Source organism: Excalfactoria chinensis, chromosome 5, assembly GCF_039878825.1.
Source record: "Excalfactoria chinensis isolate bCotChi1 chromosome 5, bCotChi1.hap2, whole genome shotgun sequence".
Classification (NCBI taxonomy): Eukaryota; Metazoa; Chordata; class Aves; order Galliformes; family Phasianidae; genus Excalfactoria; species Excalfactoria chinensis.
Genome location: NC_092829.1, coordinates 11,163,449 through 11,182,453, shown reverse-complemented (window position 1 = coordinate 11,182,453; position 19,005 = coordinate 11,163,449). Strand labels below are relative to the sequence as shown.

At 46.9% G+C, this 19,005-nt stretch overlaps 1 protein-coding gene across 1 annotated transcript in view; it reads right to left on the bottom strand.

The window, feature by feature from the left end:
• CCDC85C (coiled-coil domain containing 85C) overlaps window positions 1-3,768 on the bottom strand; it is a 99,943-nt gene extending 96,175 nt beyond the window's left edge. The window contains exon 1 of the mRNA XM_072337627.1: window positions 2,648-3,768. Within this exon, the coding sequence (XP_072193728.1) occupies window positions 2,648-3,359 (712 nt within the window). The 5' untranslated portion in view covers window positions 3,360-3,768. The remainder of the gene's footprint in view (window positions 1-2,647) is intronic.
• Between the last annotated feature and the right edge of the window lie 15,237 nt (window positions 3,769-19,005).

Below are 19,005 nucleotides of genomic sequence, written 5' to 3'. Positions count from 1 at the left end.
CCTTCAACTCAACTGACATTCTCTCAGCTTATAACAGAATATCCAGAGCTGTATAGGATTACATGCGTCATCTAATGTTAACTACTTTCACACCATTAGTTACGCTTATTACCTTATCATCCATGAGCAGATCTTCAGTCATCACATTGCAGGTATCAGCTTCCAAAAAGCCAGTTCATAAAATAAAAGAGACTTCTAAAAACTAAAGGAAGATGAACCACAGGTTGGTTTGTGGGTTCTGTTTTTTTAACTGGTATCATTTCCACTGGATTCACTGTACAAACCTAGAGTTTAAAGTTCATCACCTCACTGTGGGATAGAGCACTGCGAACAATAAATAAAGCCCTGGTTTACCAATTCACTTCTAAAGGATCGATGGAGACAAATAAATATTTAATCCACCTTTGTTTGCTTAGATTTCATTTAAAAGCCACCATTCTAGAGGCACTTAACAGACAGGTGCCACACTCTTCATTCTTTCAGAAAAGCACTAACCTGATGAAAGAGTCCTGCTGAAAACCTGGGTATTTAAGAAACAGGAATAAGAAGGCCAGCATCTAACCTACAGAGACTGAAAGCGGGGTTAGCACCAAGAGGTACCGAAGGGAGCTTTGTGGCATGCAAAGGCTTCACAGTGACAGCTTCTCCACCGACCTGACTTACTGCATTTTTTTTCCACATTCACCTGCCCTGCTCTTCCACATTGTCAAGGGCTTAAACGAACTGCCACTCGGCCACAAGCAAGCCTCCCCCCCCCACACTTCTTGCCATCAGTCAAAAAGGGGCCTGATAAGCTTTGCATTTACATATGTATGCACAGGAATTTCCAAAGGCACACTGAGGGAAATGGCCTTGCTGAATGCCGATGCTATCTGAGAACGACAACTATTTAAAGCCTTTTTACAGCTTCACTACCTAAGTAGAGAAATCAGGTTTGTTTGCATCTTTCCAGCGATTATTAGCCTAGAAAGTGCAGATCGTATCAGTCCCAGCTTCAGAAATGAAGCTAGGCTGGTTGTAAAGAGTTCAGTTAGATTCAGTACTTGCCACAGAAAGCATCTTCCTCAGCTCGAGCCCAGCACCTTGGAAACTGAAGTCACTAAAACGGACGGAAGTAGTCAATACCTAAGAGGGATTTGCTCTCAGGTTCAGAAACCTGAACTGCGAAGCCCTTCTGTCCCAAAGCTGTAACAGCACACTCAGCATCCGACAGGTGCTCTCTGGGCCTCCGCAAACAGCAAGGCTTTATGAAAACACAAGTCACACCAGGAGCAGAGGCCATCTGCAGCTTTACAAACAAGACACCGCTGATTTACACAGCACTTAAAAAAAGGGGGGGGAGAGAGGAGGAAAAAAACAAGGAAAGAACGATGCTTGCTGTATCCTGCAACATCTGGTGACTGCATCGCCCTTTCAACCAGCATGCCCTGACTGCTGGGCGAGGTGGCAGGAACATCTCCAGCTGCGAGTGGAAACATGCAGCTGCGGCAACAGGACCGAGCACAGCGGATTCACGGACAAGCACGCCGCTGGAAAACTGGGCTGCTCGGTGCATGTGCCCTCAGATCTCTCAGGGTATTTGCCATAAAGCCCCCCAAAAAAGCTCGGCACTCCCTGGCCCCACTAGGGCAACCAAAAGCTCTGGGCACTGAAGGCAGTTATTTGGCTCATGCATCCAGAAGCCCCATCCCAGATCCCTGTTCTGGTTGGAAAAGAGGATTAAGAACATCAAAAGGATTCTTGTATACAACAATTAAATAGATTGGTGCTTGGTTTGACTCCCATTAAAACCTCTTGGCCAAAATAGGTCTTGTTGGTTTTAAATGAAAAGAAACAAAGTAAAATAAAATCTATTTTAAAGACATTCCAATATTATTATTTTAATGTCTGGCCACTGTTTGACAACAGGAGAAAACGTGCTTGAATGCAAGCAGTCAGAGATTTGGCAGCTTCACCCTGGAGCTTGCTTCTAACTTTAATGACTGAGCTACACAACACGGTGAACACAGTGTCCCTTCCAGAGCAGCAGCTTCTCTGCAAACCAACCTCCTGCTTTTGAAGAGGAACAGAGGAAAGCAAAGCCCCGGCTCTTTCAAACTGCTGGGCACCGCACAGCCAGGCAGCCTGCCGTGAGAGCTCACAATGCTAAGAACAGGTGATGTCCGTGGGGCAGCCCTGCGCTTCCATCAGCTACTTCCAAAAATCACAGCTAGGCTTTTATCAACCTGATCCAAGTAGCAAATAAACAAGCCAAATGTAACTCAGAACATGTAAAGGGAGAAGAGAAAGGAGGCAGAGATGGGAAAACCAGTGTTTAACTTTGAAAACGCAGCCTGCTTTTTTTGAAGGGGGAAAAAAAACCAACAACAACACAAAACACAATCCTCCGGATAAATGCCTCCAAGCCTCAACCTCAAACACCAGCAGCCAGCCAAGCAGCAGGGTGAAGCCCAGTGACCTCCTCCCTGAACCACCCCTGGCTGCCCTTCCACAGCAGCTCGGGAACACCAGGGGCAGAGGTGGGGATTGGAAGATCTCTCCCCCACGGCATCCCTCACCCCAGTACAAGGCAGGTCGCATTCTGAGAGGAGGTGGGTTTAGGGAAAGGCACCTGCTGCAGGAAGGGCTGCAAGGGGTACAAGCTCACCATTGAGACCGTTGGGGATGCTCCGGTGATGAAGAGGTGCAGATAGGTCATCCATGGACCTCCGCATGGCCCCGGCCTTGCTGTCGCCAGCTTTGTGATGGTGGAGGTGGTGGTGGTGGTGGTCAGGGCTGCCTGCGCTGCCCGTGCTGGAGGTGCTGCTCCCGTCCCCCACGTCCCTGGTGGCCGAGCCGCCGTTGAGGTTGGTCAGGCTGGCCTGGCTGTCGATGGAGCTCCGTGAGCCGGCCCCACTCCGCTCCTCGTCCAGCATCAACACCATCTCCTTCAGCTCCACGTTCTCCCGCAGCAGGGTCTCCTGCCTCGCCTCCAAGTCCTTCAGCTTCTGCTGGTACATGCCTACCTCCTTCCACATCACGCTGGCCGTGTGCCTCCCGAACCTCTGCCATTCCCTCGATAGCTTCTTGCCTTTCTGCCGGTCGTCGTCCAGAAAGCAGCAGAGCTCCCGCAGCTCCTGGTTGTCGTCCTGCAACTTCTGGTTGACCTCCTTCAGCCCGCGGATCTCGTGCAGGTGGAGCTGCAGCCGCCGGTTCACGTCCTTCATCAAGTTGCCGTGTTCCACCATTAAGTTCATCTTTTCATTCTCCACTTTCCTCAGTCTTTTCACCAGCTCTTCCTTGCTCCACCTCAGCATCTCCTCCTCGGAAATTTTGCTCAGGTCCTCTTTAGACCCCTCGAGGGAATTTTTGGCCATCATCTGTGCCTGGAAAGTGTCTGCTCTTACAGAGTAGCAAACGGTTCAGGCTATCTGGATTATTTTTGTTCGCTTGACTTCCTGGGACTGAAATTCACTGCTGCATCTTAGGGAAGAAAAATTATAGTTCCCCGTAACGTGCTGGACAAGGTGGTACAGCAAAGCCCGACTGGAATATCTGCTTCCCCATCGACTCCATAATAATAATAATAAAGCAATCCAGACGGGGAAGAAAGGAAAAAAAAAAATAAAGACGTGCCCCCAAACGGGGCTGGGGGCGGCGGGGAATCGTCAGTCTGCGAGAGAAGCCTTCGCAGGAGATCGGCCAACTTACCCTGGGCGAAACAACTACGAGGCGGCCGACCCCCTCCCCCGGGGCGCTCCGTCCACTTGTTCCCTCGCCCCTCCCGCCGCCGTTCGCCGAGCCCCGCTGCGGGAGACGAGAGACGGGCCCCGCGCTGCCGCCGCCGCTGCTGCTGCCGCCCCGCTCGGCCGCCGCTCGCCCCCAAACCCTCGGCGACGTGGGGCCGAGCCCTGCGCGGTGGCGGCCGATGCCGGTGCTGCGCTGCCGAGGAGCGGCGGGGGAGCCGGCGCCTTCCCGGAATGGCTCAGCCCTCAGGAGGGAGGGGACGGGCGGCAGCGCGGGGCTGGTCCCACCTCCTGCCGGGCAGGGAGGCGCGGCCCGACCCCGGCCCTAGCCCCAGCGTCAGCTAAGCCGGACCGAGCGGCGGTGGCGGAGGAGAAGGAGGAGAAGGAGGAGGCGAGCGGCGGCTGTTGGCGGCGGAGCGGAGCGGCGCGGGGCCCAGCACCGCCCTCCCACGCTGCCCCATTGGCTGCCGGGGCCGGGCCGGGCGCTCGCCGGGCCCCGGTGCGCCGCGCCCCGCCGCCGGCTCGGGTTACCGGGACCGCGGCCGTGCAGCCAATGTGGGGCCGCCTGCCGCCTTCAAACGGCAGGTACAAAGGAACGGCACCCCGCCCCTCCGTGCCCTGCTCGCTGCGGCCGGGCTGTTCCTATTTCCCATCGCTGTTTGCCTTTTTTTTTTTTTCCCCTTTTCTTTTTTTTTCTCTCCTCTTTCTTCCTTTCTTTTCCTGGGAAGCACCAGCCCGGAGAAGGGTGCGGTCGGACAGGCAGGAAGACGAGCCCGCCGTGCGGCGCGGGGAAGCGGCGCCGGAGCGGCCCCGGCCACGCTGCCGCCAGGCGCTGGGAAACGCTCGGGCGCAGCGGCGGAGCTCCGCGTCCCTCCCGAGCCGCCTTTGTCTCCGGGTGCCTGCCGCAGCCTGCAGGTTGCTGCAACCCTCGCCCCCCCTGCTATATGGGGCGGAACTGCCTTTAAAAACGGGCAGTGCTATTCCTCGGAGCAACCTGCCCGGGTTCCGATAGTCTTTACTATCAGGTGTGCCAGTGTCACTTCTGAGCACGTTAGACAGGACCAAGTAAGGGGTGCAAAAAGTTCACAGAGTTAAAGTGGATTTCCTAGGCAACGTGTAGGCAGACTTCCTCCATCCTTGCATCATATCCCCTGACTTTTAGTCTGAAGCACTTTTCCTTGGAATATCAGCTGCTTTTGGGCAGCATTGCGTAGTGAAAATGTACTGGGGCAGTGCAGTGCTGCCAGTATGTTCCACGTGAGCCTCCTTTAGAAGTCCCAGGGAGCTGCCAGCTTTGTGTTCCCAAGGTACCTCGGTAAATGATTTGACTCCAGGGTTAACTCAGCACCGCCTCAGGTTTCTGACCACACTGTGGAGCTGGTCCAAGACACCCTCTAGCAAGGAAGAAGCATTGAATCTGCTGCCAGAGCGTGGGATGCAGAGCAGATGGTCTGTGCATGGAGGGAGCATCGGTCCAGAGAAGGATGGAGAATTGCAACTTCTGCCTAAGTCTAATCAGCAAATAGGCAGATCCTTTGATTTTCTTTTGCATGGTGCTTGGTTTCTGAGCCCAGGCATATGCTGGCAAACTAAGACAACTGCCCCTTCCCACAGTGCCTAGGGAAGTTCTGGATTCCCTGTTCCTGAAGGTGTTCGAGGCCACATTGGATAAGGCCCCTGAGCAGCTTGATCTGGTGGGTGGCAGCTCTGCCCATGGCAGGAGGACTGGAATTAGTTGGTCTTTAAGGTCCCTTCCATCCTAAGCCATTCTATAATACCCTGCTGAAGCAAAAGACTTACCTTCTTCTCATGGAGCTCATCCCTTCTGTAGTGACTTTTGGCCCTTCTCCTTTCCCAAAGCAGCTTATATCCTTTTGTTATCAATGAGGTAACAGGATTGGGACTGGTTCTAGGGCTGGCTCACTTCACATGGGATATGCAGGTGATCAATCCCCAGTACCACACACAGACAGTCATCAGTACTTGTACACAAACCCAGGTAATTCCCTGCAGAGAAGAGAATCACAGTGTCTGCATGCAGGTGAGTAGGCCTTGCTCACAGTACCTGCTTGCTCCCTTCAGTGGGATTGCTCTTCACAGCCAAGATAGGGCCAGGAAGCTGGGGCTGGGCAAGCCAGTGATCAGCTGGTGGGAAACCAGCAGGTGTCTGTGCCAAGGAGAGCTCCCTCAGGACTGAAGCAGGTCTGCTCCTGCTTCCCTCTGACATCCCAGATCTCAGGGAGCAGCTGGCTACAAAACTGGGCTGTGTCAGGGAAATAACACCCTTTATAATGGGGCAAACTCAGGGCTGCATTGCCTCATTAAGGCATCCTAGCATTCCCCAAGCCAAGTCTTCTATTTACAAGGCTTTAGTCACATCCTTCCCTACAGGAAGAGTAAAGTGCTTCTCCTGGGCCCTCCCAGGCAGTGATCTGACTTGGAGATCCCGGCAGTGGTTGGGGGAAGGAAGAGCAGAGTGGGGAACAGCTCTCAGAAGAGTCCTTTCCTCACCCACAGCAGTCAGAGGGGAGGAAAAGGCCCTGGGCAGCTGCACCACAAACACAGGTGCAGCCAGGCCCTGCTGGTGCAGTGAGGTTGTGGGGGGGGCTTGGCCTGGCAGCGTATCACATGGCCTGCCTCATGTTTGCACCATCTTTTTCCTAAGAAAAGCTGTTTTTCTATCGTTGTTGTTGTTTTCCCAGATGAAAATTTCTGAAATCTGAGCTCTGTTGACGGCTCTGCCAGCAGACAGGGGGGCTCCTCAGAGGAAGTGAGGAGATTATTAATATCCACAGAGGAAGTCACTGTGATGATTGAGGCATGCTTTCAGGTCTCTCTGTCTATGCTTATGGAAGAGTTATTGGCACACATCCACCCTGCCGTGGTTCACAAGGGGTTTGCTTCATTCTGAAGCTCAGGTGGACTTAAAAGCGCAGTGACCCTGGAGAGCAGCACGGTCTGGAGGGGACACCGAAACTGCACTTTAAAGGTGCTAGGAAGTCATTTATCTGGTGCTGATGAACACCCAGCAAAAAAAACATGCATTGTCGTGCATCAAAGACAGCAGGCAGAGAGAATAAGGCTTGAAGTGAGTGGACATCATGCATCTCTTCCATTGTGCAGCTTCCCTTCAGGGTGGGTGCTGCGTTGCAGCAGAGGAAAATCCCTTTATCTTGGAAAGGCAACAGTGTTGGAGCAGAGGTGCAGAGCTTGCCAGCACTGAGCTGTGGCCCAGATTATCCACCTGCATAGTGAAAGTGATTGTTTTGATACCTTGGAGGGAAAACACTAAGTCAGTGCACCACTTTATCATCAATAGCTGAACCTGTGTTGCAAGCAGATTTTGAATCAACACAAATAACACACAGCATTGAAGTATTTTTGATGGGTTTGTGCTTTTTATTTTCACTTATCAAACCCAGTTTTGCAGTGTTGTTCAGAAGGAACTACCATTTCCCCGTGTCAATTTAAGATGAAGTGCAGAAGTTGGTAAACAGCACACCAGATTCCTTTTGTTACATTTGGCCACGGGCCTTCTGCAAGCTTCGAGTGAAAAGCACTTTCAATATGCATGTCATCTTACGCTTTTTATGCCCATGAAATAGAGCATCAAAGCCTGTCCTTTGCACTGAATCAAACAAATGCTTCCACCCTTTTCAGTCAGGGATGGAATTTTAAAGTGAATTATGGCATGATGAGAATTTTAGGAAAAAAGAAAAGAAAAAAGAAAAAAGAGAGAGAGAGAGAGAGAGAGAGAAATAGAAATCTACTGGGTAAATTTGCTGATGTTATCTCCTGAACTCAGCAGGTTACACAAAGAATGAGCTTGTGCCCTGATACTATGCAGCAATACAGAGCCTCATTTAAGCCTTACCGAAGCATTCCCTCTACAGGGCTACGTTAGTATTACAGAAAGCACTTCAAGCTCTGGTCTGTGCTACAGCTTTGCCACGCGGAGGACTGGCTCTCACAGATCCCACTCCCTCGGTGTGGGAACCTCATACCTAATGGAGGAATCCCAGAGGGACTTTGCTTTCCCAAGAGAGCATAGGAAGTCCACAGCACTGTGTGTGCTGCCAGGCCTTGTTCTGGTTTACGCAGGCTGAGGACCTGTCTCATAAAGAGTGTACTTCATGAATCATTTACACGGGTTATAAATCCTCCACTGCATTTGTATTTTCTCATAAATCAGTGCCAAGGACTAATCCTTGATTAATGTTTGGAAATATACCATCCAGGTTGCATCAGTGGAAGTTCTGTTTTGAGCAACAAAGCTGTACAGTAACAAAGAAACCTGCAATGCTCCTAATCTCTGCTGTTAAGGTAGGGACCTTGCTTCTAGCCTGATTAAGCAATATTTTGAGCCAGAACATTTTTACAAGAATCAACTACCTGAAGAAGAACTGCCTTGGGTCACTATTCCTTCTTTTCCCAGTGAATGAGTGTACAATCGAGGCAGATCAGCTGAACCTTGCCATGCAAAGACTTCATCCCTCTAGGTACCCATGTGGCTGAGCAGAAAAAGCAGTCTCTGACAAGATTATGCATCACTTCATAATGCTAGGCTCTGGCAATATTACTGGGCCATCCAGTTCAGTCGCTCTGTTTATGAAAGTCGTATGTATTAATGAGGGTTTCATCTCGTGTCCACAAAACCTTTCTATTTCGTGCCCTGCAACTACTAGGAAAATTATTAAATGCACCAACTTGTTTCAAAGCCTTCAGGATATTTGGAGAAGAACTACTGTTGTGACCTGCAAACTCTTTCCCATGCCACAAAAACAGGTCCTGTAAAAGGCATGAGCAGTAGCCTCTGCACAGTACATTCAAATCAAGTAGAAGAGTAAAAATCTCCAAACCCACACCGATCACCAAAGGTTCACTTTCAGTGAAGTTTGTCTGTTTCTTACAATGCAACAGATTTTTTTCTTCCATCATCCTTATTCTTTATGTTTATTGAATCTAAATCCTAAAAAGAAATAGGCATATATGCTGCTCCTAGCTGAGAGTTGCAGGTGATTGACACTTCCCAAATGCAGACATAATAGCTATAGCAAAAATTTCACTGCTAGTTAAGCGCGTGTTGAGGATCCAACTTCATTGTGCAGTCAGAAAGCTGCATGCAATATCAGAGCTATTCTTCCAAGTATTAAGAAAAATCCCCCAACTCCTCTTACAACATATTAATCACCTGGACAGCCGTGTGCCTCAAGCTGAGGCAATGTGCTGACCAGCTGAGTCACCTTCTCTGCCATCCTCTACCCAAACAATGAGAAGTACAATAAGTGAAACCGAGTGTGTGTCAAGAAACAAAAATTGAAAAGGCTTTCCATATCTTCCTAAATACGTAAGATAGAATAGCAGGAATATGTCAGACTGGTTCACAGCACTGGCCCCTGTATTGTCTCTGCCAGTGGCCAATACCAGATGCTTATGAAAATACTGTGAAAAACCTGCCCATAGGGTGAGTTTCCTCCTCTCCGCCATCTGGTACTGCTTGGCTTCTTCCCAGAAGTAGTAAGATTTACATCTCTTCCAAAAATATTTGAACTCCTATCTAACATGGGAATAAGGCCAGAGATAGCTTGATACACCTTTTCCTATTGTAAATATTTCCCTTTAAACTTGAGTGATCCAACAAAGACGCGGGAGAAATGAAAGCTAAGGATTTACTGCACTCCTCCATTACCATGCCATTGTATCCTGGAGGCCAAAGTCCACCCTGAGCTACATGCAAGGCTGACAAAAGAGGGCTTTGTGAATATGGAGCACTGCAGAACAGCACTAGGTCCCCACTGCCTGGAGGTGCTTTCAGGAGGTTGCTTTGCAAGACAGAAGCACAACACTCGCTGTTTTTAGTTGCGTCTTTCATGTGCACCAACTGCATAAAGCCCAGGAAACTCCAGGGATTTAGATCTGCACCATTTAAGTCACTGGTGATTTAACACTGGCTTTGCTGAAAGTGTATTCATATATTCTTATTTTTTCCTCTCACTGCCTCTATACTTTCCCTACAGCTTTTAACAATCCTTTGCAGATGTCTGGGATGAGGTAGTGTTGTTCCATGCGCAGCAGTGATTTTAGATTACTTCAGCTGTATGGTCTTTGTCATCATTTGTTTAAAAAAAAAGAAAAAAAGAAAAAAAAAAAAAAAACAGAAGAAAAATAAACACAAAAATGTAAAAATATTGGTGCTGATCTTCCTGAGGTCTTAGTTTGTTCCACAACCAGGGGGATGCTTCAACCACCCAGGCTCTTCCATAGTGCTCCATTGCCTCCCTGCTCCATGCACATGCTGCTTTCCTGTGGCACAGCCCCGTGTTTGGGCAGCACTGGGCTTGGCACCACAAAAGAGGCACCTTGCTGTTCATGCAAACGAAGCCATCAGTATTAGCAACATGAGGTCAATGAAACCTCAGCAGTTCCACAATACAGAAACTAGGCTATGTTATACTATCCACCATCGTCTTTACACTCTTTTTTCTCATTTCTGTTATGCATCAAATGAACAAATTCTCTTAGCTGTATTGATGGGCCAGGAAAACATAAACACCCAGTTGCGCACTATAAGCAAGGCCTTTTGGTACTGTACCCTTTCACTCAGTGGTAAAACGTATTTTCTGCATGCAAGACAATGACCGTACTGAGGACCTAATTTTGCCTTCTTTCATAGCTCACTGAAGCCACTGGGATTTTATAACAGATGAGAAAGGGAGAGCCATGCCCTAAAATGCTGACACTACTTCCATATATCATAGAGATATCTGAATAATTCATAGTGTCAAGCCGAGCAAGTTAAAGGAACAGTGTCATAAGTGACAACATCCAGCTTTAATACATTCCATACCAAAATGAAAACTCCACAGATTTCTTTCTTTGGCAAGAAATGTGATCAGTTTCTCCAAGCAAAACTACAATAGCGTTATAAAATGTGAAAACAATGGGATTTCACCATGACTGAGCACGTTGCCTGTTACTTTTGCCTTGTGTGATATTTGAAATAAAATGAAATTGGACCCATATTAGACAGAAAGGCAGCACGTTCTTCCCCAGGGCACTGAAATGTCACTGAAGTCACCAGTTTGCTGTCACAGGTCTTTAGATTACGTCTCACTTTTTATCCTTCTTGATAACTATTGACTTCTAAATCATTTATTTCTGAAGAAAGGTTGGAGATTAAGCTGAAGTAAAGACCCCTGAATTCTGAGGCTGGTTAAATCTAAACCAGGCATATGTTCTTCCAAAGGGCCCTCATCTTTACGGTGCACAAAATGAAAGCTCTAGGATGTGGGGCCCTCTGGGAAATCATGCTTGAAATTCAGATGAAAACAATTCCAGCCAATCTTTTTCTTCTGCATGTGAAACAACAACAACAAACACACACACAAAACAAAAATCCTGCCTATAATTTGTACATCTGTTTACTCCTGTAAGCTTCCTGCCCCTTTGTTCTAGACCAGCAGCCCTCCTTGTGTCCAATGCTTTGGGCTTCAGCAGAGCAGAGACATGTTGAGGCAGGGGATGTGTTGCAGGCATCCACATCTTGCTCAGCACATGATGAATTGGAGGTCTCCAAAATGGTGTTCCTTGCTGTTGATATGCCTAAATCAATCTCCACAGCCTGATTTGCGGTCGGCAGCCACAGCAGGTGGTGGTGTGCAGGTGATTCTGCCTGGCTTTCTGCATTCTGCCCACGTCCGCTGCCTGCTATAGGACAGGGATGCAGTTACAAACCGGGATGCCATTTGAATACAAATGGGAGGAAGAAAGGCAGTATCTCACCACCGGAGCCAAGGGAAGCCCCAGGTGGCAATGGGGTAATAGGATTGCGATTGCAAGGTTCTGCATGATGGCTGCTCCTGCCACTGCTCCTCTCCAGCATGGCACTGCATTATATTAAATTTCCTGCATGCCTGTCCCTCTCCTGATGCCGTTTGGCACTGCTTTCCCTGCACACACAGCAATGCCAGTTTCCTTTGCATTTTTCCTCAGACCAGCAGGTTGCTGAGCCTTTGTATTCACCGCTCTTTTTCAGCTGGATCTCATTCACCGAGACAGCAGTGCTGGGCTCGGAGTCGTGCCCTCACATAGGCTCACATCATCATGTGGGCAGTTCTCTTCAGCAGAGAAGTAGCACTTGGAAAGTGAGGAATTAATTGACCTATGGCTGTGGTCATTTTCAATGGTGTGGAGATGATCAGTCGGATTTGGAAACTCAGAACAGCAAAGGCTCCCATGTTCATCTTCATTCTTTTAGCATCTTCTCATCATTTCCCAAGCCAAAGAACTCGATTCTTAGAGCAATTCATATTTTGAGTCCAACTGGAGTTTGACTTTGCAGATACTGCTTTAAACCACACTATAAGTTTCTTTTGATAGCACTCAAAATGTTCCAGGCTTAATTGATGGGTCACACTTGCTAACTTGAACTTATTTTCATTTTCTCTGCTTTGCCTTCATTAGAAGCAAAAAGTTTCCAGGAACAGACAGCTCAGGAAATGCAAGTTTTAGTTAATCAGAGCATAGGATAACACACATCAAAGCAAATTTATTGCATCAATGTGCTCAGTGCAGTTCAACCCCATGTCCATTGGGTCTATATTATTGCCAGGACCAGCAGCATACCCCCTGAGGACCAGCTCTTCACATGACTCTGTCCTGGTCTCTTGCCCATTTGAGCCCACAGTGATTTGGACAACCCACTTAGTACTTCCACCTGGGCCCTGTGGACTGCTGCTCTCCACTGACTGGTATAACTGACCCACTACTAAGCTGAGTTGGTTTTAAACCAGTGGCCCAGGAGTAGAAAATGCTGCATGGTGCTGGCAAATGGTACAGTGCCAGTGAGAGAACAACATACATTGCCACCAAAAAGAGACTGGATTTGGTCTGCCCTGAAAGCTTCCAGAGCTTTACCTTAGCAGTGCACATTTAAACAAGTTTGGCTTTGGGTATCTGAGTACAGAAACATTCCTGAGCAAATAATTTCTCTATGAAGAGAACCAGTGGATTCTGCTGTCTGAAGTGCTTCTGCTTTGCCTGTGGCAGTGGGACCTGCGGAGAATATTGAAGGAGGGAGGCTGCAGAAAGGAGAGTTTCCATGATATTGGGAGGTGTATTTCCCTGCAAAACCTGCAGAGAGTAAAAGAGGGAAAAAGAGAGAAAGGAGGAGTTCTTCCAGCAGTTTAGGGAAGGGGTGTGGGTTAGGTCCATCTCCATTGCAGGAAGACAAGATAGCAATCCCTGGGAGCAGCTGTGTATTTGGGGAGCAGTGAGAAGTGATCAGCATCTCTCTGCTGCTCCTTTTGTGGGTGGAACTCCTTTGAGCACTCAGTGCCATGTTGCTGATGGCCACTCCTGGAACCATGGTTTTGCCACATCTGTGACACCACAAAATGTACAAATTCCTTTCCTACCATCACTGAAGCTAAGCACACTGACATCATGCAGTATGCTGTACAGACAGATTGATGCTGCTTCCCTGATAAGCAAGAGCAAAGAGTTCCTATACACAGCACGTTGTCCCTGAGAACATTAGGGGACGAAGGTTTTCTGAATTCTCAGCTGTTACATTCATGGGAGAGTGGAGTCTGCTCTGTCCTATGGGCCACAGAAGCAACTGTTGTACAGATGTAAGGAATCATTACTACTATTATTTTTAATACAAGAATCTCCCAGAAACACTCAGAGTTACGCTTCTCCACCAGCTCCACTGGCAGCTCCGCAGAGAAGATCCCAGCCTCACTTTAACATCTGAGAAATCTACCCTTACTGCAGGGGAGACACAACTTCTCCACACAAATGGGCTTTTGTTCTCCCAGCTCATCTGGCCCGACAGACTGGAAAAGCCACTCACTTGGGAACTGACACCCCTGCCCACTCACTCATATTCACTGAGCTGGGCAGAGCTCTGCATCTCCAGTCTGAGAGGTGGGGGAAGGCAGAGAGGAAACCACGTGGGGTATTTTTATGCGTTATTTCATCAAGTAGTGATTTATTGCCATTTCCATCCCAGGAGCAGGCTGTTTCAGAGCTTGTAAAAGCAGCCTGGCTTCTGAGCACTGACTGGATCAGACTTTAATAAATTGTAGCCAAAACCAAAGTGTATTTGACTGCTGGTATTTCACTCGTCCCACGTGTCTTCCTGGAGGTAGATTATTTTGCAGTCCTTATGCTCATCGGATACATTAGCCAGGTACACCTTGTCATTTTAACTTCAACGGGTGAGCCAGTTTCTCCCTAGAGATAAGTGGGAGCAGGCTCAGCTGACTTACACTGATTTATACCTGTCTGTAAATGGTGTCCCTGTCCCTATCCTCAGCTATTTTAGAAGATCACCTGTGTTGGTCATAGTGGGGTACAGTAAAGATGTGAAGCCTCTGTCCCATACAGAAGCACACTGGGAAGCAGAAGGATGCAGGATCCAGCACAGGGGACGTGTATCACCACAGCATAACTGTGCCCCCCAGCCTCCCTACCACATGTCATCAGGCAGGCTTCAGGACAGTCTGTAGTACCAGACTGTTGAGCCCTTACACACTTCTTCCAGTGGAGATTTTTAGACATGTGGTCACCTCTGCTCAGCACTACAGCAGGAGACATGCTGCCAGGGAGCTGGGTGGCTTGACAGACTAGCAGCAGTGCAGTAGGAGTCCTCTCTGGGTTACCAGTTCAAACCAGTAACAGGTTGTGACTAGCAGCTGTTACCTCCTGACAGCTGCTAAATAGCCAGTGTAAATTGGGTCAGTGCCTTGGGTCAGCTTTCTCATTAACAGGTGTCCACAGCTCAACACCACAAAGAGAACCCAATTATCAGCCTCATCCGTGACAGTGATTTGGAAGATAAGGACACAGATGAATGCTTCATCAGGATGTGAGTTCTCTGGGGGAGGGAAAAACATTTCATGCTGAACTACCCCTTCCTTTAAGTATCCCTGGGATCAACAGAAAGGCTTTAAGCCTCCAGAGGCACCAGGCCAGCACCTTTCAGCAGCTTCAAGCACTTATTATTGCCATTGCTCTTGATAGCAGGTAAAGAGACTGCAGGTCTCTTAGAAATCTTTAGAAATCTTAGGAAAATTGTTCTTGCCCACCAGGAGCTCACTGGGTAAGGCAAGAGATGGCAAATCTGCATAGACAGCCAGACAAAGTACCGCCAGGAATGTGATTTAGGCTTCAGTGCTCTTCAAATATTCCTTCGGCTAAATCAGAGTAGGACTTGCTTTTAGTCTCAGCATTACGGCTCTTAAATGAATCTTAAATTCATAGGTAGGAAAAAAATAAAACTAGTTTGCAGTTAATAAATGAGAACAGATCTTTCTAATGAAAAACATTATGTAAACTAAATGCATTAGGATTTAATATGAAAATGATGAGAGGGCTATCTGGTGCCTAATAGAGCTTATTATTTCCTCACTCAGACCCTGTCTTTCAAACCTGCACAACTCTGACTATGAACCTAACAAATACCACTTACTGCAGGAAAAATGAGTAACAAATGAACACGGGGCAACTTAACGAAATCTGTGTCCTGTCCATTTTACATCATAAGCAGAATTCATCAGTTGAGATCCAGCCTTCAGATCAGCCACGTACAAGTGATGGGTGATTTTTCAAAGCCTGATGCTCTGAAATGGGAAAAAAGCCAACACAAAACTGTCCAACATATGGGGGCAGATGTCACGTTATGTATGTACCTACGCAGCTCATTTCCAATGCAGGAATCATAGAATCATCAAGGTTGGAAAAGAACTCCAACATCATCACGTCCAACCCCAACCCATTCCCACCATGCCCACTGACCACATCCCTGAGTGCCACATCTCCGCAGTTCTGGAACACCTCTAGGGATGATGACTCCACCACCTCCCAGGTCAGCCTGTGCCAGTGCATCATCACTCTTTCTGAGAAGAAATGTTTCCTAATATCCAACCTGAGCTTCAACAGGCAGACACATGGCTGCTCGATTTGCAAAGAGGAGCGTGCAACAAATAGCAAGGGCCATCTATGCCCTTGTGGTGTGGTGGTGTGGGCTCTGTGCCACTCTTGTCCTCATCCTTATCACTATCACTCTGGCTGCATCAGAGCTGAGTTTAGTGAATGAAACCAAAGGGCTGTGCACCGACAGCAACGTTTCCAATTTGGGTTTTGTTGTTTTACAAACTACCAAAGATTGTATATAAAATGACCATTTTCCTGCAGCCTTGGCAACGTGGTAGTTAGAGTGATAATAATACGATTATTACTGTAGAAAAAGGTGAAATCAGCCATGAATCTGATGAGGCTGTTATCAGCGTCCGAGCTGATTGTGTTACGAAAACTGCACAGGTATGGAAAAATGTATTTGGTTTTTCAAAGTGACACATTGGATATATTTTAATATACATATATATATTGTAGTCTTGAAAGAAAGGCACAGTTTTTGTAACTATGTGATGTTTTCTTTTGTCTTCAGTAGTACATGAAAGAATCCCTGATAAATTCCTTATTCCTTACAAAAAGACTGTTCTGCTAATTGGCTGATAAGACAAGATTCTTCATCAGTTACACTGAAACAACTATAAAAACAATTTATTTACAACAGCCGTGATGTTAAAAGTAAACGCAGGGATGAGACCTGCTTCGTTCTGAAGGTCTCTGAATGTCCTTCGAGTTTATGAGTAATAAGTTCTCATGGGACACAGGAATTCATGCCCTTAATCCATTCTGACTTTAAAAGTCTGACTTCTTTTATGGAATGCCTCATTATACAAGCTCTTGCTTCAGCAAATGTACTTCCATCAGTTTCCTCTGATGTCTGTTTAATATAACATCTTCTGAATTATTTAATGAGCAAACATATGGATTAAATAAAGCAAACACATCTACCAGGATTCGTATATGCTTGATCAAAACTTTGCAAACATTCTGCAGCTCATATATAAGATCCCTAAGCCTCAAACGTTGGCAGTGTGAAAGGGGAGCAGCTTTCAGGCTGACCTGCTGAATCCTACGGGTCGGCTGGGGACTATCAGAGTTCACAGAGTTCTCTTTTCTCTGTTCCACTGCTCCCCACTATCTGCTCTGCTATTTTTACAACCAAAGGTCTGCATTTTTTTCAGTGTTTTACATTGTGTTTACTGCTGTACAATTCGGTTCTAGGTTATACTTCTGTGTTTTGGGGCAATGTGCAGCCCATTGCCAGTGTTTGGTCGTGTAAAGATAAGTCAGCCTAGAGTTTTCCTCTGATTAATTTGAATGTAATTCTGCATTTCGTTTCCCCTGACCTTTGAAATCTCCCTCATGACTACTCATCAGAAAACCTTGATAAGGTAAATTAGAAATTCATTTAGATCTCAGATCAGATTGGAATAGTAATCACCCTTCTTCCCAGCTATCTGTCTCAGCCTTTGTCACTTTATTTCCTGAATCTGTGCGTAGTCCAAGTCATGTAAGCTGTAGAAATTAAACCAATGAAAGATCTACAAATGAATTTAAGTGTTTAGGTTTAGAAAAAAATAGTGTGTCCCCGTCCTCTTCCAGATCCTAGAATCCAGATGCTCTGACCACAGTTTTAAGTTATTGGTGACCCCCTTCTGAACCGTTTTGACCAACCAAAACCAAATAAAAACCACCACCAGAGTGATGGCTGTCTGAGCCATCTACCAGATGTATTTCTTGATACTGAACCCAGCAATTGGTCAAAGTTCAACAAGGTATAAAATAAAGCCAGGCTCCATCCAGAAGGTTTTAGAGCCCACACGAGACCAGTGCAGAATAGAGGCTCGGGGATCTCTGGCTGCAGAACAGCTGATACTTATTTTAAGGTTGAGAAGAGTGGACGGGTATCTGGGAGAGAGACATGAATTAAATGTCCTTTTGTACACCCTCATCCTAGTAAAGTGATCTACTGGTTGGGAAGTGGACTTTGAGCTTGTAGTTGGTCAACAGGAGACACAAACAAACAAACAAACAGAAAATCTCTTGTCGGAGTTTAAGGTCTCATTCATTTCATTAACTGGAACCATAATTGTTCCCAGTACTCCCTTCTGCAAACTCAGCCTTGCACTCCTGGGAAGGGTCACTCCCACCCTGCCGGTGCCGCTGACCCAGGGACAGGCGAGGTGACCTCCACCTCCATCCATAATCCCTGCATCCATTCCTGCCAGCTCACTGAGCACGGCTGCCCAGGAATTTCCCACAGCCTGTGTGAGCCTTCCCTGTCCTTAAGTGCTGCATGGATGAATGGCAATCCATGTATCCAGGGACAAAGCAACCTGGCTGATATCCTGGCCCCAGTGAAGGTGAGGTTGTTCTGCCTTTGACTTATCCATCTGAGATTGTGCTGAAGGTCCTGAATTCTCACATCTGTTTTAAGTTTGGATTTCTTCTCTTGTTTGATGTCAAAATAATAGAGCTACACCTGTGTTAAACAAGATGTCACAGTTCTTTATGTGAGTATACAGGAGACAGAAAATCATTTTCCCTCTAAGTTCCATGAAACAAAATTACATGAATACACTTCACAAGGTACTCAGTTTAGTTTCAGTGAGAGTTCTTGCACCTCTTTCTTAATGATCTGTGCTACACAATTAAATTTCATCTTGCAGAAGGCCAGGTCAGCTCCAAACATTTTGCCTGTTAATAGTAAGTGCACACAAGGAGCTTATTAGAAACTCAGCATTCTTTGCCTGATTTTCCAGCTGACTTTGCATCTCTACAAAGAAGATGAGGAGAACAACATCCTAGAATAATGCAGATCATAACAGTTTAACTTGGAAGCCGTTAGAAAAGTGACTTTATTCCATTTTATTTGCATTTGTGGTTGCAGCTAAGTTATTTCCTGATGCTTTTGCATCCTTTTTTGCTCCATTCTCATGCCCAGTTCATCATTAATGTTTTTGCAGTCTTATATTTGACTTGGGCACTTCCAGTTGGAACAAACATGGTGAAAAGGCAACATGCAAAGCCATGCTTGCATCCTTGAGCTCAGTTGGAGTTTTGCAATAATGCCATAGATTAGCAGTGGAGCCAGTACAAAAATGCATTGTATTTACACTGCAAAGCTAGCCAGTTACCCAAAGAGGGCATCTCAAACATTTTTTACTTTTCCAGTAAAGTATCTCCTTATTGAAGCCTGCTGAGATCTAATCTCCTGGACATGAAATATTTTAAATGGATGGAGAAGATCTGGAGACTGACTTGCATGTTTCGACGAGGTCCCAGTCCTAGGGATTCCCAGTCAGCAATTATAAGTGTCACAGAAACTTCATGGCACTGGAAATTGCCAACTGCATCAAAA